This window comes from Pomacea canaliculata, linkage group LG7, assembly GCF_003073045.1.
Source record: "Pomacea canaliculata isolate SZHN2017 linkage group LG7, ASM307304v1, whole genome shotgun sequence".
NCBI classification, from domain to species: domain Eukaryota; kingdom Metazoa; phylum Mollusca; class Gastropoda; order Architaenioglossa; family Ampullariidae; genus Pomacea; species Pomacea canaliculata.
In genome coordinates, this window is record NC_037596.1 from 27,874,155 (window position 1) to 27,894,247 (window position 20,093).

Here is a 20,093-nt window from a genome sequence, read left to right on the forward strand (position 1 = left end):
AGGCAGGTCGATACATTGAACAAACATGTTTTGCACTGAGCCTTCCCTGACCTTAGCTGTCCCTTTCTTTCTCTCTTTCCTTTCGCTCTTTGCTCCCATAAGCAACACACCGCCAGGAAACGTAACTCGTACATGCTTGTATCTTTAGTTTGCGCAGGGTTGTCTGCCCAGAACAACGATTAAAAAGGGTTTAGAACAACTGTCAGGGAAGGAAGCAAGTAATCCGTACACGGATTTTTAAACTGACATATTCACTGAAGTTTCTGCAAAGCCAGAGTAGTAAATAAAAATTCGTGGTTTATTTTGAATTTCTGTATTTTTTTCTTCGGAATAAAACACTAACATGAAACGGTGCTGCGTGCAAGTTTCTAGGTGAATTGAAAACAAACTATTTTAGAAAGAACTTTGCCTTCCTTTGGAAAAAGTGTGTGTGTGTGTGTGTGTGTGTGTGTGTGTGTGTGTGTGTGTGTGTGTGTGTGTGTGTTGTGTGTGTGTGTGTGGTGTGTGTGTGTTAGTGCATTTCATTACATCTCAGCTTGCAGGCTCGGAGATCTTCACAAACTGTACTTATATAATGACAGGAAACAAAACCCTGGCTAAACCACAAGCTGCTTAAAGAGAGAGATATCTTGATATAAAGTTTAAACAGAACAAGGAAGGAAACATCCCTTGCACCACACACTGTCTGCAGACTGTCTTTGGACGGAGAAGCAAACTGTGTTCTGTGTAGAGACTGGGCTTACAATGACTGTATATACTGTGAAAAGACATTTTATTATATCGTGGATTTGCTATTTGTGCTGTGAAGATTTATATTAAATACGACAGCCAAGTCAAGTGATGGATGTCTGGAGCCTGTGGATGTTGTGTGCTCTTCTCGCTGGAGAGGGTCATTCAGGTACTTCAACATTTTAGTCGACTTGAAACACGTTCATTGTATTATCTTTGATTATTTCTTAACTAAAGTCTTTTTATTTTAAAGTTTGTAAAGATCAAACTGTTTAAGGGTAATATTTCCTCCTTTTTCCCCAGATACCCCTTTCACCACCCTTGTCTTTCAGAGTTCGAGCATTCGGTAATGGTAACGCACTCTAGCAAACAAGCCAACCAACTAGCTGACTATTTCTCAGTAAAGCTCTTCCTTTACAAAATAAAAAAAAAGAAAACAAAACAGCAACATTGGTACTTAAATGCAATAACTTTTGCAGTTTCAGGTTTGACTATTGGTGGTTGTGAACAAGGTAGCGTAGATGTTACTGAAGACACAGATCCCTCATTTACATGTCCTGCATCTTCTTCACATCAGATACAGTGGAAGGTTTATAGTGAGCAGGAGAAAGAACTCTATTCTGCATATTGCAAAAGCAGGACCTGTAAACCATTGAATAACCAGTTTAACTTATCCATAATAGGCTCTAAGTATGGAGACTACACATCAAGACTTATGATAAAGGGGATTACAAGAGAATCCGCTCAGAGACTGGTTTGCATTGTGTCCTCAGAACGAGCCGAGTGCACTTTGAGAGTCATTGGTAGGTTGAAAAGGATGAAAAATCCTAATGTGCTCGCACATGTCACATTCTGATTATTCATTTAAACTAACTGCTTAGTAAACTATTTCTTTTTACCGAACAGCTAAAGATGGTCTATTATCATTCCAATACCACCACTTTTAAATTTTCTTTTTTCATATTTAATAAAGATGTGAAGTGCAGATATAATCAGAATGCAGAGAAACATCTCTCTCGTTAGGGCTGTTACTTTGACATTTTTAAAATTAAACTATAGGTATATTTTAATGTTTTGTGTGTGGCGTACTCGTTTGATTGCTTGCGAGGCGTCAGTGGACAATCGCACGTGACCACTCCACGCTGCACTCTTCTACCTTTTTCAGAAACAAAAAGGACTAATCGTTAACAAATTTAATTAGAAAAAAATGGGAAATGAAAGGAACGTGAAATGCTCAAATGACGGATGGTATACGATGATGTGTTTTTGGACATTGTGCCGCGGTTAGTGATGTTGATTAAGAACACAGTACTGCCATACATCTATCTCAACATCCGTCGCACTCGAGGTCATTGCAGTCGAGAACTACGATGTATGGCTACGGCAAAAATAACACAAAAATCTAATAATTGAGCAGAATTTCCGTAATCCCCAAGCAATCGCAGTAGAAGTCGTTGTTCCAATGCGACGTGTGGTGATGATGGCAATAACATGATAGTCCGATGATTTAATGATCTGATAGGTCTTCCGTGCAAGGCAATGAATCGTTGTGCATTGCAGAATACAACTAGACAGCAACAAGAATATTAACTTTTGTCTTATTCATCGCTTTGGGATGTACTGCTAAGAACTACTCAAGTCGGAAATAGAGAAATAATTAGTCCGAAGCTACCGCATACCACTGGACCGTTAAACTGTGCATCACGTGATGACTGTTACCACTGCTTGCTGGACAATATTTACCCCTACCTGTTGACACAAGCAACAAACACACACACACACTTCCGATGCTTTTTCTCTGTTACCACTCTTGCCTGTTTCTCTCTACTTTCTATGTATGATGTTCAAGACTAATATTCACTGACCAACAAAAAAAAACAAACTTGTTTACCTAGGATTATATAAGTTAAGTTTATACAATTTGAACATATATTTATTTGTTTTTAAAGAAAAGGAACAAGAAAAAGACTCAAATGGAAAAGGAGGAATAATTGGCGGCGTTGTGACAGCTGTGATTGTCATCGCTATCATTGGAACTATCATTACTGTCTACACAGTAAAACATCGGAAAGGTTTGACTACTTAGTGTCATATTATACTTTTTAATTTCATAGGCTGCTTGTTAGTTATTTGCTAAATCCAGTTTTCATGTAGTCTGAGGATTGTATCTAAATTTCCAGCTTAATGAAAAGGGTTGCTACAGCATCTCCTCCTTCTTTCCGTGTGTGCCCTTGGTCTTTTGTCACAATAGCTAATTAAACACCCGCTGGCTTTAAAAACCAGCTGCATAGTGTTTATCTCTAAAAGGTATTTGAGGGTGTAAACAAGAAAATTTTAACATTTTCTTTAGTTTATTGTAACAATTATTGTGCAAAAGCTGTTATTTTTTTTATTTTGGGGTTATATTCATTTTGATGCAAAAGTAATGCGGGTTTTACAATCGGTGGACATTGAATTGTTTATCATCTTTTCCATTGCACTTTACTTACTTTCTTTCTATCATTACAAGTCAGCTAAAATATGGTAGCCCGGCACACATATTTTGAGAGGCACCCGTCGCATGAAAACAAAGACCGGGACATAAATTTTAATGTCGGTGCCATTACTGAAACCCTTGTATATCATCGACGATCTCCAGTCTCTCGAGACGGCTAATAGAGTGTCTAATCGTCCCATAAATCACTAGGACTAGGCCTGTCTCGAACTTGTTTCCGCGAAGATTACTTTCCTCTTCACACAACAAGAAAGCAGCAGCCATCTTTAGCTAGAGTCGACAGAAGGTCGGGGAGGATGGGTCGAGCTGTCTCTGGCTTGAAGGACGGATCTGCCGGCGGAAGTGGTTTCGACAAGACCATCACTTTATCGAACTCAGAGACTCTGTCAGCCTTTACCAGTTCTTAAGTGGCTTCGAGACCCTACAAGACCTCAGTCCATTATGTAGGAATGTAAATAAATTTTAAGCTTTAAGTTTGTAAGTTTGAGTTCAGTTGCACTTTAAGGTTTGTGGAACTTTATTTACAATACTCAGGCAAAAAATAAATTAAAATCGTGTTCATAGAGAGGAAAATTGGTATTAAAACAATTGTTGGTGTGCAGGCACGTTTTTCAGAGGAAGATTTACACTTAACATTTGGAACAGGATTTTTAAATTCTGTCAACGAAGAAAGTCCCAGCCCTCGGTGGTCGTCACCAAACCTATCAGACAAACTCCCATCAAACGTTTCGCGGCTCCTTCAGGCGACCTCTACACCCTGACTTTGTCAACGACTTCTGGTGGAGTCAGTGATGAACCTTCAACAATTTATGAGCCTATTGAGAACACAATGTTCGGGACATATGAGAACTATAATCCCACGAGGAGCAAGGCAGTTTGCGAAGTGACTGGAGGGAAGGCAGCAGCAAATCCGACAAAAAACTTTAAACCATCCACAGCAAGTACACTGAAGAAGCAGAATACATTAGGTGACTCATGTTACTATATATATATATTCAGTCATCCATATATCATTTCATACTCTTCGTGTAAAATTAAAGTCATTCTAATGACAAAAACCAATAGTTGTAACTAAAAAGGGATATCATAGGAACCTTATCAAGAATGTATAAAACACTAGCTGATTTTTTAATATTCGTTGGTCTATTGATGTTAATAGTCAGAAGAATATTATATCATGGATCTTGTCATCAGCTAGTTAAGTAGTTTTTACTGGGTAAAAAAAAATGTTTCCATTTTATAGTCATATTTTAGAAGCGAAAAAATCCACTCGCAAATAAAGATAAAATATGTTTTTGTTTCAATTCATTTATTTGTAAATAAGATTATACTGGTTAACGCTTACATTACAGACACTGTCTACATGAATGTAACACAAGTGTCGACTGATTCTGGCTCAGGAGTCTACCACAATGTTCCTCGGTTAACAATCCATGCACGCAGGGAGGCTGACACCAGGGTAAGATTTAAAAAATTAATATGACTTAAAAAAGGATTATTATTAGAATTTCTAGATGAATTACAAAAGTACTGATTAGAATAGCATGTGTTTTTTCTTTTAAAAAACAACATCAGGCACTTTTAGGGGTTAATAACTAAATTGATGATTTAAAGTTTGAAATTTATTAAAAATTTTAGTCAATTTACATTTTCATCTAAGCTAGAGGTATATATATATTGGCATTTTTTTCATTAAAACATTATTTAAATCTTCAATAATTTTCGTAAAAGGATTATGACCATCACTTTTTTAAAAACTGTTTTTTTATTCTTTCTTATACAAGTCACTAACAATTCTTATTTTTAAACAGGACAAATGTGCAACAGCACTTTCAGACAGCAACTATAATGCCCTACGTTTTGAAGAGGATCATAGTAAACAACAAAACCATAATGCTACCTACCACCACCTTCAACATGATTAGATGTCTTATTTTTCCCAAAAGCAATGAAAATTCACCTGATATGTCGTTTTTCTAATATAAACATCTTTGCAGAAGTTTCCCTGACAATTTACTAATAACATAATAAAAAAAACCTTATCTATGTGCTTGACACCTGTTACCTTTAGAACAAGTATGAGAAAGTTTAAATTGTTTGTGTCTTGCATGGACAGACAGCGAAGCTACTTTAGAAATGAAAAAAAAAAAGTCAAAGATTTTTAATAAAGGACAGATAATAAGCGCTTACTCTCTCTTGCTGACGGAAACTCTTTTTTCTTATACATTGTTCCCTTGATGCGCATTAAAGATTTTTTATAGTCAAATGCCAATTGCTAAAAGGTGTCAGCCAAACAGCTTTAATACACGATTGTCTTTTGTTTAGTAATATATATATATTTAAATAAATCAAAACTCGATAGAATAGTGCTATTATGCTGTTTATGTATACATGGACTGTAAATTGTAATATGTAGAGCTGAACTACCCTCCCTAACATAAATGTGATTAACAGTGAGACTCACATCTGATTATGTAGCAGTGTCAGCCAGAAAATTAAGTTTACAGATTCCATGTCTTGAACAATTATTGAAAGTATTGTTGTATATATCTATAATTCTTTATTGCATATGTCTATCTCATTATATATATATATATATATGCACATATATATTACATACTGCGTGAGTGCGGCTGTATAAATGTTATTAGGAAGTGTTACATATTCAGTCTAAGGTCAAGTGTAATTTAATTACCCACGTGCTTTGACACACTGGCGATCTGAGACACTCTCCAAGATTGTCCATTTATATTTTCTAAAACACATTTTATGCTCCTCTTTTAAACTATACAAAAGAAAGGTTACATCATCATTATAATCGTCATCATCACCACCGACACCACCAACACTACCATCATCATCAACACGAGATTTGTATAGCACATACGCTCAAAGGGAGCGTACTCTTATTAGCCCTTAGCTATTAAAAGAAGCACACTGTCTGTTGTACTTCCTACTTGTCTACTTTAGCTTGCAAGGCATGTGTGTGTGCGTGTGTGTGTATGCAAGCGTTTGTTTTTGTATGTGCGCGTGTGTGAGAGAGAGCTAGATGAAGAGGAATGTACGTGTGTGCTCGTGCGCTTGTGTATGTTTCACTGGTTTTGTGGCTAACATACAAACCAACATACCAGCAATCAAAATAAGGGAAAGGGCATAAGGAGAAAAAATACAGAATACGAGACAAAGAAGGTGAAAGCAGAAACAACAAGAACGGACAAACATCCGTCAAAAAGATTTCCGAGTGTTTGAGAGGAACTGCCTTCTATGCAATCGTGTAGTTACACTCTGCACCAAGTCTGTTTGTTTGTGTGCATGGCCTACCTATAGAATAGTGTGTGTGTGAGAGAGCGAGAGTGTGTGTGAGAGTATGTTCGTGTGTGTGTTTGCTTGTATGCGTGTCTATTTATGTGTGCCTGCGGGTGTTTGTATTTGTAAGTGTGTCAAATCACGACAGCAATAAAGATGAGACAAGAGAAGGTCAGAGAGCTGGCGGGTTTTCTACAACAAAGTAGGTGAGCTGACAGCTCGGCAACAACACAAGTACAAACTCGAGTACAGTGACACCCCGCGTGTCCCCACCCCTGTCGTTATCTCTGCTATCTTGACACTGTAGGTCACACACCCGAAACAGGATCTGACACTACACATCACGGTTGGTTTGAGTCCTTCCTCATGTCGTTTCTTCCAGTGGATTGCAAGGTGTGCATTCTTATAGTTTGCTCTCTCTCTCCTTTTTGCTAGCAAACATATCCACAGTATTCGAAAACACACACACACAAAAGCAAACAAGAATTTGAGTTACTTGGTCACATTAAAATCTTTGGTGTTTCGTGTCCAAATATAGGGGACATTAAAAAAAAATAAACTACTCATAACTACTCATATATTCAACACTTTTAGTAACTATTCAAACTGCATAATTAGGAAACCATTAAAAACATTAAAACTATTTCTACACAAATAAGTGCAAACACACTAAACACAGTAACTGTGCAACATGTTCAGGAATGACGAGCAGCAAACCATTGCAGGGGAAGGAACTCCTGTCAATTAATTTTAAAAGAAACACGAGTTATCGTTCTTATAAAATCACAGCAGAGTGTGTCGTACACTATAATTGCCGTGCAGCAGTCTTCTGCGTCTTGTCTGGTTGTAAACTTTTAAGGCATTTAACTTTTTTTTTCTTTCTCTTTAGACATCTTCTGTTAATTTATGGAAAGCACCATGGCCAAACTAAACCCGCACAAATTGTCTTGTTATCGCTGGTAATAAAACTATAAAATTTACAGCCCCATATCCTTTATCGAACCTCAGTGTGTGTAGTGTTCATGCGTGAGGCTTCACATTGATTGTGCACGTCGCTAATGTCAAAGGTTAAACTCGAGCTCGCGCGATTGCTGTTGTCCCTCGACGTCAGAAAGAAGCTCGACACACTGCGATCCATAACCATGTGAAACCCAGGTAAGTATATTTGTTTTGCATTCGTACTAATATACACTACTGCATTGCAGTAACGATAGCACGATATGTTAGACACAGGCCAGAGAACATGAATCATACATATCAACATGTGTGTGTACAGGTACGTGTATATTTGTATGTGTATGTAAATGTGTGTGTGTGTGAGATAGAAAGAGAATTTTATATTTATACACATACCATTTTCACTAAGGTATAAACTGATACTAGTTTTAATCAAGTTATTTTTCACAACTGTTCCACTGCCATTTACAAGGATTAGGTTACCACCGACCCGCTACAGAGAACATGTCAGGTCTAAGTATCTTTTTACTTCACGGGTTAGTATTCTGTGTACAGGGCTGCCTGTTGTGTCGTGATAGAGCCTGGGGTGCAGTAACAACAGTCAACCCTCCCCTGAATGTGTATATAAATATAAGTTCTGTTGAAAACCGTTTCACGCTCGACTAACTCCTACCTGTTCGTCTAGTCGATGATTTTCTTATTTAGCGGGTTTTCAATTAGCGAGAATTATGAAGTTCTAACACACCTGTTCAGTTTGTCTCATACCTGCGACCTTTCTATGTACCCGTTGTGGGAGAGTAATGTGAACTTACATTCTGGTACTTTTTTCTGACAACACGGAAGTGTGTTCTAAATTTTAACATGTACTGTGTACAACAGTGTATGGAAAGAGGTTCAACTTTCAAGGAGGTGTCACAGACAAAAATTCTTTCGATTGTTTCAGGAGCTTGGTTATGTGTTTGGGGAAATCTGTTATTGAATTAAAACACCGAATAACAGAATGGACTTGACACTACTGCTGTTGTGTGGAGTTGCACTACTTGCTGGAAAGTGTCAGTCAGGTATGTATTTATTTTTTTTTTATTTTACTATCACGTTTCTTTTAACAAGTCTCATTCACAGTAAGCATTTTGTTAGAATTGGCCGACATGGATATTCATTCAATCATCTTTCTTTTACTGTTTACTTCTTATGTGTATGTAAAGCATGCACAGCACATACAAATAGTTTAATATAGAAGAAGCACTAGAATAATGCTGAGCAAATTATTCCATTGGTAACTTTCCGTGTAATACTGTCTTACTTTAGGCTAGCATAACTGAAATATAGGTGTCATGTGTGTATCTGTTGTTTTTATTAGTAAAATGGAGGAATAGGACAAAGTGTTTTGTACAGTACTAGAAGGAAGATAAAAGTATTCTTGAACATTTAAGATATTTTCACCTTATTGATTTGAGGGTGATGATAACTAGTTACCGAAAACGGACAAACAAGTCTTTTTAGGGTTTCTTAATTTATAATTTTAGACGAAATAGGATATAAATTTGCTTTTTATACAATAGTTTTTTGTTTCATAACTGTTTCTCAACTAAATCCCATAAGCATTTACTTATGATTTATGTGAGTGTACAGTGGTTTTCATTGAATGTCATTAATTACCTGTTTTTGTAGGTGTGGTTATCCAACCGTGTCCGAGTGGGCAGAAAACGTGTCTGAATACACCAATGTCAGCTTATCCTGCGGTCCGTGCACTGACTCAATAGACTGGTACATGGACTGCAGCAACCCTCAAAGTACCCGGTATCAGTATCTAGGGGGATGCAAAAAAACAGACTGCACCTTTCAATCTGATTCTTCTTTTCGTCTGAAAGCAACCACAACAGAGACAGGACAACTCGATGGTGCCCTGGACATTGTCCGGTGAAAGAGAAATGATGCTTGTCGTGTCTGTGCAAGTGTTATCGATACTACTTCTACTACAACTCTCTGCCGATAATGGATATTATTTGGAAGGCACTGATTCATGTCCAGATATTTGTAGAAGGTAGGTTACAAAAAATAAATTGAATTTAATAGGCTGCTTCACTTTTTTGTGATGATCTTCTCATTGATGTGAAACATTTGGACTTGATTTATTCTGCAATTAAGCTCTTATCCAAAGAACTTTCACACTTCATTCTACAGCCACATTCCTTTTAACTTTCACATCCAACTAGTTCCAAAACTTAGGACAATCTTACATTTACTTTTGAAGTCATGCCTGGCTAGTGGTTACCTAATCATAACAAACTTGAAATACTGATACATATATGTAATTAACATCAGGAACACATTATGTGTAATGTACATTACTTCTGAAGAGCCCATAAAGTTGCTGCAAACTAAATGTGGAGTATGGAAGTGAAAGTGTTGTTTCAAATTTGGACATAAACAGATTATAGAACATTAGGATTGTATTGTTACAGGTGACAAGTTGCTTTGAGTCTTTATCTCATCAGCTGGAAACAGCTTACATAACTAAAAAAATTCTTTAAGAAAAATGCTTTCATCAAAAATGACTATTTGTTTCTGGAAAAAACCGTTCATCATTGTTTATTTGTGCATTGTTTATTTGTAGCGATCTTTAACTACAGGCACTATTTCGATGTGTAAGAGTGTCTTGTTGCAAACTTTGTATGTGCGTGTGTGTGTGTGCGCGCATATACACTGGTCCTTGAATCCACACCATTTCTAGGAAACAAATTGAACTAACACGTGTGGACCTCTACAGAATCTGTTTCAGAAGTAAAGCAGCAATCATCAGAAAGCTCAAATAGTTGGTGGCGCTGGGCGGTGATTGGTGGAGTTTCTGGACTTGTACTTATCATCGTGATCATTGTAATCGTCATCATTGTGTGCAGACTTAAACGACGGAAAGGTTTGAATATTTAGCATCATTTTCAGAGTTACAACACTAAAAATTCATTTCTTTACTCGTTTAAGAGCTTTATGAACTCTGTTTTAATGTTTAAAACTGCCAGTAACAACTCTTGATTTGCAGAAACCCAGGTCAAAGGAAAGGCAAACCTGAGTTTTCAGCTTTGCCCTGAAGACTTATATAATCAAGACAAGCCATTGTCCCAACATTATGCAGTTTCCAACAATCTCAAGTCAGAGCCCACCACCAAGCGAGAACCCACTGTCCTAGGTAACCTCTACACCGTCCCCGTCGCAGTGAATCCTACTTACGGCAATAATGACCACAGAACAGTTAATAAAACAGCTCAGAACCAAATGTCTGAGAGAAACAGGAGTTTTAACCATCAGACCAGCAGAGTCGGTTCTAACCCTACACCCAGACCAGCAGTGAAGCCAACACCAAAACCCAAACCAGCTTCATTAAAGAGAAGGGATTTAAATAACATACCAGGTAAGATCTTGGTGTCATTTACTTTTACCATTAGGTATGGGTAACATTCTGCTGTATTTGCTATATTTGAAACTTTGGTCTAAATCCTTTATTAATTTTCAAAAAGTTTTCACATCGATGTCAAGGGATAAAGACAGTAAAAAATGCATGAATGTATTCGTGGGTCTAATGAGGCAATAACTCAGTAATGTTTGACCCCCCATCTCTCGCAAAGACCGGCAGATGTAAATAAAAATAACGTTAGTAAAATAGGTTTATTGATATTCAAATAAATGAAAAACTAGTATGTTTTTAAATAATCAGTTTGTGGAAAAATAACTTTTCATGTCTCAATTTCAGCGACTGGCTACATGAATAATACTAAGGTGACAGACTCTGGTGGGTATAATGATCCCTGGGATATCATGCCTGCCTTCACTGAGCCTTATACCAGGGTAAGATGTTTTAATGGCTTTCTTAAAACTAGAAACTAAAGAAAATACAACGGATTTAATTGATATTCCTTACCCCTTATAACACTGATTAAGTTGAAATGAATATTTTAATTAAGCCAGGATAAAATATCTCAACTCGCCAATATTATTTTGATTATATTCCAGAGAAATATGCTTATTATAACCCTTGATTTAGTTTTTATCATGTTAACCTAAATAAACAGTCATTTTTCTAAAATTATGTTTATTTTTGTGACTGACCAGTGGTTGTTATGTTTACACAGGACAGTTATGCAGCAGCTGTCTCGCGGTTTGATGATAATTACTTACAGCTTAACGATGATTACCTGCAGTTCAACCCTGATTACCCCAGACAAAAGGCCGAGACTCCTGCTTCCTATAGCAATGAGTGTTTCATTTGAGTTTTGTAAAACTTTCCAAAGGAACTGCTCTTTTTAACATCTAAGAAATTACATGTGTTAAGACATCATTCACTGTGAAATAGAAAAATGTTGAGAAAGACTTAAGAACAGCACCGCACATTGTACTTGAAAGGGTTTGGCAAAAGTATTCGGATTTTGTATTTATGTAATAATGAGTCATGTATTTACTCAATACCCTATAAGAAGATGTTTTCATTGTTAATGTATTGGGATTTGCTATTTTAAGCTGTTGTAGCTCTCATACTGTAGCCTGCTTCCATTGCGTAACATTTCTGTAAATATTTTTGCTTTTTGTAAATATTTTGATATTTTTAATTGTTACTTTATATAGAAAACAGTGTACAAAATATACATCAGTTTTATAACAATGACATAACAAATTAAAAGTAAGAAAATTTAACTTAAATGAGTTTGTGAAATGTGTGGCTTTATATAAAAAATTGTTTTTTAAGTTATTTTTATGGAAGTTGTTGCAACTGATTACTTTGTCCTTCTACTTGTAATACTTTAGTTTTTGAGATAAGAGCAAAACAATTACAACATACAAGGATGGAAGTATAAACAGCAAAATTAATGACTAATGAAAGACAAATATAGAAACGCAACGAGCAATATAACCTGAGAGTATCCTAAAACTGCAAAGGCAGACGAGTAGGAAAACCTCTGACAGACAACACAAAAGGAACAAATCCACTTGCATTGTGCAAACATTTCCTTTAACGAAGAACTTTGTTTTTGTATCCTCTTCTATCTCGTTGGCTTCGATTTATTTTTGCACCAGTTAGGAGTACTTTGAATGCGGATTAACAATTTATTTAATATTTTGAGCTCTACTTTTTTTGCTATGTAAGTTTTCTTTCCGAGACTGCGTTGTTGTTGATGTAACCTGTTATGTGGTTTTGATATGTGAGCAGAAGAGTGTTCTGTAAGAGAGAACACTGTTTATCGGGTCCAGCTACACAACATGCTAAAGACAATGTCAGGTTTACAAACAGCCCCTTAGAAGGCAGTTTTATACAGTTGTGTGCTCCAGTTAGACAGGTAGAAGCTAAAACGTGGTGAGTTTTGAGGACAGGTGTATTTTATTTCCTTGTAACAGATGAAAACCCTAAACCTGTTGAGCCAGCGCTATCTAGCTTATCTCTCTGTCTCTATCTCTCAAAAAGCAAATGGTTGCCAACCCTTTCTCATGCCCTCTCCCATTTGATTTGAGGATGTGTGTGTGTTTGAACGAGTTCTCGTGTCATAAAAGCCGGTAATTACACCTGTCACAGTCACACCTGGTGAGTCACAGGCTCTCACACAAGAGGACTGCATCGTGTGCTGTCAGTGAAACGTGACGATCGCTGTATTTCATTTGAATGCACAAAGAACACGAATAATGAAAGAAAAAACATTTGGCCAGGTTTGACTACCATCAAGAATCTTTTAATACTTGGAAAATATATATAATCTACTACGTTATTTAGCTAGGCTATTGGTTGTCATTTTTGTTGCTTTGTGTATGTGTGAATGCATGTATCTCCATTTGAGGACTGAAACATTGGTGTAAGAGCGAAAAAGCGCGTGTAAAATAAGTAATTGTTTGCTCACCTTCGGAAGTAGTCTACTTGCATTACAATGTATTTTCAAAAAAAAAAAAAAACCCAAAAACAAAAAAACAACAACAACAACAAAAAAACAACCAAAACAACAACAACAACAACTGTACTCTATTGAAAAATTTAAAGTACTCCATGTGTTTGGCAGTTCAGCAGTTACCTGGTTATTACAACTAACCAGTGCACAGAGTCACTGTACTTTAGAACAGACTATGAAAACTTAAGGAAAACCAGCGCACGCGCGAACACACAGTCCTACATCAATCCATCAAGTACTACACATACCATCGACCTTTACTATTTTCTCCCATTCTGTTCGTTATAATCAAAAAGTAAGTAAAAAAGCAAAAAGAAGTAAATTATGTGTCAGTATGTGTGTTTGTGAGCTCGCGATCTTGTCCCGGTGTAAGGGGGAGAACCCCAGCTTTCAAACATAGATGGTTATCACGCATTACCTCCCCTGATCAATTTTTTTTCTTTAGGGCTGCAATATCACTCTCATGTTATAATGTGGATTATGAGTAAAAAGTGTTTCCTGAATGTGGTCTGTCTCGGTAAGAGGGAACAGAATTTGACTGATATCATTTGCTCTTCATTGTTATTTAATGAATAGTAAAATATCAACAGGCACATATTGGGTTTTGTACAAGCAGCCTCACTCACTTGTCCTGACACAAGATGTGTCAGAGGTAGTCGTTACATGATGCTTAGCATTACAGACAGTACTGCCAGGGAGTTAAGAATAGTAAATCGGAGATAGTACTTTGTAAACAGATATGTTGTCAGAAAATGTGTGAATGTAGCCTAAAGATTCGCTTATGTTATTTTGTAGCAGTAGTTCATTTTATTCATGTTATCTGACCTTTCGGCAAGTATATTTGTAAACTGGCTCCTTGTTTTTTCCTCCATTTTTCTCACTAAACTTCTTCTCTATGCCATAAGACACAGATTGAAGACAAGAGGTCAACTTTGCAATGGATGCGTAAGAGTTTTTTTTTTTTTTTTTTTCTGGAATATGACTCGGAACTTATTTTCGAAGCTGCTATAGCTCTAAGAACACAGATACAAAACCTACTGATCCAAGCAATAACTTTATTTTTAAATGTAATTGTGGATAAATAGTACTTGTTCTTGATGTAGCAGCTATTGCACGAGTATTATGAAACATAGTTTTAGGGTTACTTTTCGGGATAGGTCTACTTGTTGAAATGTCATTAGTTTGTTCAGCGTCCTCTTCGCTTCCACTTCTGACATTACAGTTAACGAATGTCTCCTGATTCTGGTTGTGTCGCCAGTTATGGCGGAGGAGGAAGGTCCAGCCTACGCGTGCTACAACTCGCTCCATGCCATCTTGAACCACCTGCTTCACCTGTCCGTATCAGGTCGCTGACGACAGGTGGGAACACGTGGCTTGACCCTTGACACGTAGCACCGCTCACCCCGTCAACACACACACACACACACACACACAGACACAGAGATACACACACACACACACACACACACACACACACACACACACACACACACACAGACACAGAGATACACACACACACACACACAGACACACACAGACACACAGACTTACACAGCGACACCTTTACCACACGATCTTCAGCTACAAAACTAAATAACGAACCCAGAACAGTTTTGCTGCAATGGATATTTCTTTATTTTCAAGAGGTTCAGAAACAAAAGGTATAAAAAAGAATTGTTACAGGTTTCTTACTAATACAAAAATACTTTTTCCATGCAGACAATTTTTCTATGCCAAAATACAATGTTAACCTATTTTAGTCAAAACTGAAAAACAAGTCCAATGTGGGTCTGTTTTTACATCACATCAATCCTCTCTTTTCTTATTAATGTCGGTTATCGTAACTGTCGTAAACAATTATTGATAGTGTTGTATTTAGGACTTTAAACATTCCTTATTTGACTTCAATTATTATATCGCTTAGTATTGCACTTTAACAGAGAAACATTTTTCATCCATTTGTCTGTGTGTGTGTGTGTGTGTGAGAGAGCTTGTTGATGTTTGATATTTGCCTGAGATTACAGAGTGGTTGCACTTCTAAATAAAACAGAAAACAACAATAGTAAGAGTCAGTTGGAATGATAAGTAAAGGCAATATCCATAAAACGGTATTGATATCGCTTATTTTTGTTCCTCTTTTCGCCAGTAAACGAAGCCTAAAATGCCATGGCAAGCCACCCGGCAAAGATGCTATGGTTCAGTGCCCAAAAATTCAAATTGCCTTGACTCTTGACATAGACCCGGTCTCCGGCCTGGAGAGTGACGGGCAGCACACTCTCGTTACTAGAGTCGCTTGAAGTGTTAGATCGAGCTCGCAGCGCCATCTGGTCATTGATGTACAAATCCCAGTTTGCATCAGCTCCGCCACGAGTGAAGGTTCGCCAAACGAAGACGTAGTCCCCGCGGTAAGGAGCCGTGATGACCCCGGTGGTAGGGCTGTAGGCGTTGCCTATGTTTGTCTGCGCTGTGTCAAAGATGACCACTTTCCAAGCTTCACACGATGATATGTCATCTTTAAATGTGGCCTTGAAAAAAAGTCATCTTCTGAGAAGTACAGAATGGTATACAAATATTCTGTGTGGTAGTCATCGTAATAATAAACTGTAAGTTGTTAGTCACGAATATAATTACGCGTACGTGTGTGATAAATATGCTAACAGGTCACCTGGTTAAATCTTATTCATTTGCTCTTTCATTGCTCTTGACTTCTCCCATTGTTTAAGAGCACAGTCAATAGAGTACGTTTTATTTATTAGTAGGTCTGCACGTTTTTCAATTGTATCTGTTAACCACAAGTTATAAGGTTATTGAGATAACGCATGACGAGGACTGCACTGATGGTGGACGAAGCGGAGACTGAAATGGAATTTAGTTCACATCAATTCATTTATCTCACTGAATAATTCATTCTCCAAACACTTGGCACAGCCAAAATCTCCCGCTAAACATCAATCAACGGTACGTTGGACAGCAAGAACATTTACAGAGAAAAAATGTTGTCCACCGACAGAGTGTTAACAGAGCAATGTAGGTTATTTGGAACCAAAAACCGTGATCAACAACTGTAACATGACAAGCAGAGGAGCAGAGGACTTAGTTTCCACAGAGCACACCATGTTGTTTTAAGCTGTTTGAGTTGCTTTAGCGACGACAGATGTAAGCACAAGCAAACAGTCGCTAGGATTAGGAGGCCACGACCAGGATGGAATACAATCCCACGGATGAAGAATATTTGTATCAAATCTCTGACAGTTTGTTTAATAAAGTAACAGATTGCATCGAAAGTGTTCGGAAATGTGTTGTTAGTGATGAGATTATTTTAATCTGTCGAGTTTCTTCTTAATACTATTTTTTTTATTTAGTTGACTTTTAGTTCTCTGCGGGGCCATCGCCGTCTCCGTTAAAATCGATGTACAGATTATCTGGGGCCATCGCATGGGATGGAAGCTATTATGTCATAGTACAGTTTGCAACCCTGTGCGTAAATGAACGAATTCATACAGCAGGGTACTTGTATACAAACAAAGATAGCATCGTTACAAAAATGTGTACAAATAAACAATAATTAACGGTTTTATACAATTTATCTTACAACAGATGTGGACATTACTCTTCACACTATTCCTATCATCGACACAGCGATTGCGAAACCACAATACAAATGAACAAGATAAAAGACTCTTAATAAACGAATGGTAGAAAAGGACTAAGATTATTTGACTAACTGAAAAAATTGTTTAACTTACGCAGAAGGTACATTGTTTGTTGCTAATTTTATTTGAAAAAAATTCAATTTTACAAGTATATAAACAAAATGTCCCGTAAACTAGCCTACATCGTTTTTTCACCGTAGTTTTTTTCACTCAAATTCTACATTGCATATTGAATTTTTTTCCTATGTAAATCAACGCTCATCAGTCTATTGCTTAGATCAGTTTCATAAAAGTACACTTTACACTCGTACAGAAAATATTGTTATCAAAGTAAATGTTTTCACTGTAGTGATAAATACAGTTTTCATACTTTATTCATGTTGCAGATGGTGACAGGTAGAAGCTTGCTCCTCCTGTTCAGTCCGATCCTCTTCAAAGTGTAGGGCATGATACTCCTCTTCTGAAATCCAGCCTTCTTGATTGTCCTGTTAAAACATGCTACTGTACTCCTAATATCCCATCTTTTAAAAAAAAATTAATCAGTTTTGGTTAACTGCTGACTCCAATTTGAAAAAGTTCCAGAATGATAATTTGAATCCATTGTTAGAATTCTCTGTCACGGGTGAAGAATACCGTCTCAAAAGTCTCCCTTTCTTAGCTTTGGTCTTAAATCTGTTTAGTTACATAAGTACACAGAGAACAATATTTCTCCAAATGACAAAACTTTTATATAAAATTCAATTGTTTAAACCACGCCGTTAATCTCGTCAGCACATTGTGTTCACCTGTGCCTGTATACAGTCATCGACCTTATAACCAAACAGGTGAAGAGAATACCATGACTTTTTTTTATAATACTGTTTTTTCTTTAGCTTATATTCCATTATACTATGCGTTAATCCGTGCTTGTTATTTGTGACCCTCCACGACGAACTGAGTCTTAAGTCGCGCGGAGCAGTTCTGTGCTCGAGGCCCCGAAAGTTGATAGGGGTCAGTTTTGTGCGGTTTGACTTTTCTTTAGAAATGGATTCTTTGGTTATTCAACTATCAGGAAAATACACTCCTATAGTAAAATAAAAGTTAAAAATCGACTTAAAATACGTTTTAATCGAGGTACCCTACTGCGATCCGTACCGATCTCAGACGAAATTCAAACACTATTTCGACTGTTACCCTGTGTTAACCCATCGTGTTATACCTTGCCAGAAAGGCCGGAGTCTGTATGTTAAACCTCTTTCAAGAACGATTCAAATATTAACCGACCAAAAGATATGTCTGCAAAAGTTTCGGAGTAAACAAACTTGGTCGGCCATCTTGATGCTAATCTTTGAACCCGGCGCCACCTTACTTTCACACTTCAAACGTGTATAACTCACTCAATGTTAGGGATAGAAGAACAACTTGAGTATCAACAGAAAGTTCACAACCTGTTCTTTTTAAAAATATGCAATAAGCCAAACACAAATTTCCGACTAAAGACTCATTTTGTCGTGGAGGGTCACAATTGTGTAAAGACGCCCGAACATCAGCTTTAAAACAGAAAGTAAAGTAAAATTTAAAAAAAAATATTATTGGGAGGAAACTCGACAGATTAAAGTAATGTCATCACTAAGAAAACAACATTTTGGAACACTTTCGATGCAATCTATTACTTTATTGAACAAACTGTCAGAGATTTGATACAAATATTCTTCATCCGTGGGATTGTATTTCATCCTGGTCGCGGCCTGATCCTACCGACTGTTTGTTTGGTTTCACAAACTGTCGAGGCTACAGCAAATCAAACAACATGGTGTGCTTTGCGGAAACTGAGTCCACTGCTCCCAACATCACTCACATTATCATGTTACAGTTGATGGTCACGGTTTTTGGATCCTAATAACTCACAATGCTCTGTTAACACTCTGTCGGTGGACAACATGTTTTCTCTGTAAATGTTCCTGCTGTCCAATGTACCGTTGATTGATGTTTAGCGGGATATTTCCGGTGTGTCAAGTGTTTGGAGAATGAACTATTCAGTCAGATAAATAAATTGATGTGAAGTAAATTCCACTTCAGTGTTCACTTCGTCCACAGACAGTACAGTCTTCGTTATGTGTTATCTCAATTGCTTCATAACTTGTGGCGAACACAGAAATTGCAAAAATGTGCAGAGGCTTAATAATAAAAAAATGATCTCTAAATATTGAATGAACTCTTGAACAATAGGAGGAGTCAAGAGCAACAAAAGAACAAATGAATAAGATTTAGCCAAGTGATCTGTAAGCATATTCATCACACACTGACCGGTAGTTATATTAGTGACGAACAACTTACAGTTTATTATAACTATGAATATCACCAAAAATATTTCTATACCTTTTGTACTTAATTTTCTAAATAAAAATTTCATATCTTTTAAATATTATGTAATCAAAGATGCAGTCAACATTTCCTATTGGATTTAGTAGCGAGGAGCCCGTCTGGATCTTTTGTTGGTTAATTGTCTTTCGTATCCAAACAATAAAACGCGTAAGATCAAGGGTAAATGGCTATTTTGACTGGACAGTCGACAATTTTCTTGACGAGAAAAGATCTTTATAAATAGTAGCATGGCCAAGGACATGAAAACAGTGATATTCTCATTATCCAGTTTCTGTCTACGTACAGCACAGATGCAAAAGCGAAATATTTTAACCTTTACAGAAAATTAGTTTGCTTACCAGCAGTAGCCCTAAAACATCATTTTACAGGAACTATTGACACAGGCATTAGGCCCTGCTGTCTCTTAAAAAAATTAAAAAAATACATATCTTAAACATTTCTAAAACTGTCCTTGTATACGTCATGCATCTGAAATACTAGACGCTTTGTAAACAGAGTATTACATATTATATTTCATCATTTTGCCACAGGTTATAGATGTGAAAATCTGACAGGCTCAAAATGTCGTTAGTTAATGTCGGCAGTTAATCCAAGAGATCACACAAAGTCATCATTCAATGGTTGTCAAGGGTATAAATAAGTTCAACTCTCTCCTCTTCTCCATCA

General features: G+C 36.9%; 3 protein-coding genes across 5 annotated transcripts; 2 read left to right on the forward strand and 1 right to left on the reverse strand.

Annotated features, from left to right (window-relative positions):
- Window positions 1-674: 674 nt before the first annotated feature.
- On the forward strand, window positions 675-6,165 carry LOC112569510. The gene is made up of 6 exons (XM_025247315.1): window positions 675-898; window positions 1,209-1,532; window positions 2,679-2,801; window positions 3,826-4,191; window positions 4,576-4,682; window positions 5,035-6,165. Exons 1-6 carry the CDS (start codon window positions 841-843, stop codon window positions 5,146-5,148), a joined length of 1,092 nt encoding a protein of 363 aa, XP_025103100.1. The 5' UTR covers window positions 675-840; the 3' UTR covers window positions 5,149-6,165.
- A 1,274-nt stretch (window positions 6,166-7,439) lies between these two features.
- Window positions 7,440-13,240, forward strand: LOC112569076. Of its 3 annotated transcripts, XM_025246737.1 has the most exons (8): window positions 7,440-7,684; window positions 8,042-8,104; window positions 8,430-8,547; window positions 9,158-9,530; window positions 10,257-10,403; window positions 10,527-10,895; window positions 11,235-11,329; window positions 11,614-13,240. In XM_025246737.1, exons 4-8 carry the CDS (start codon window positions 9,482-9,484, stop codon window positions 11,749-11,751), a joined length of 798 nt encoding a protein of 265 aa, XP_025102522.1. In that variant the 5' UTR covers window positions 7,440-7,684; window positions 8,042-8,104; window positions 8,430-8,547; window positions 9,158-9,481; the 3' UTR covers window positions 11,752-13,240. The 3 variants fall into 3 exon arrangements, with proteins under 3 accessions (XP_025102522.1, XP_025102524.1, XP_025102523.1); XM_025246739.1 differs by lacking the exon at window positions 8,042-8,104 and having other exon boundaries at window positions 7,440-7,805; XM_025246738.1 differs by lacking the exon at window positions 8,042-8,104.
- Window positions 13,241-15,395: 2,155 nt separating this feature from the next.
- LOC112567577 (complement C1q-like protein 3) lies at window positions 15,396-17,868 on the reverse strand. The gene is made up of 3 exons (XM_025244273.1): window positions 17,849-17,868; window positions 17,434-17,584; window positions 15,396-15,941 (listed from the first exon to the last, which is right to left on the reverse strand). Exons 1-3 carry the CDS (start codon window positions 17,866-17,868, stop codon window positions 15,567-15,569), a joined length of 546 nt encoding a protein of 181 aa, XP_025100058.1. The 3' UTR covers window positions 15,396-15,566.
- Between the last annotated feature and the right edge of the window lie 2,225 nt (window positions 17,869-20,093).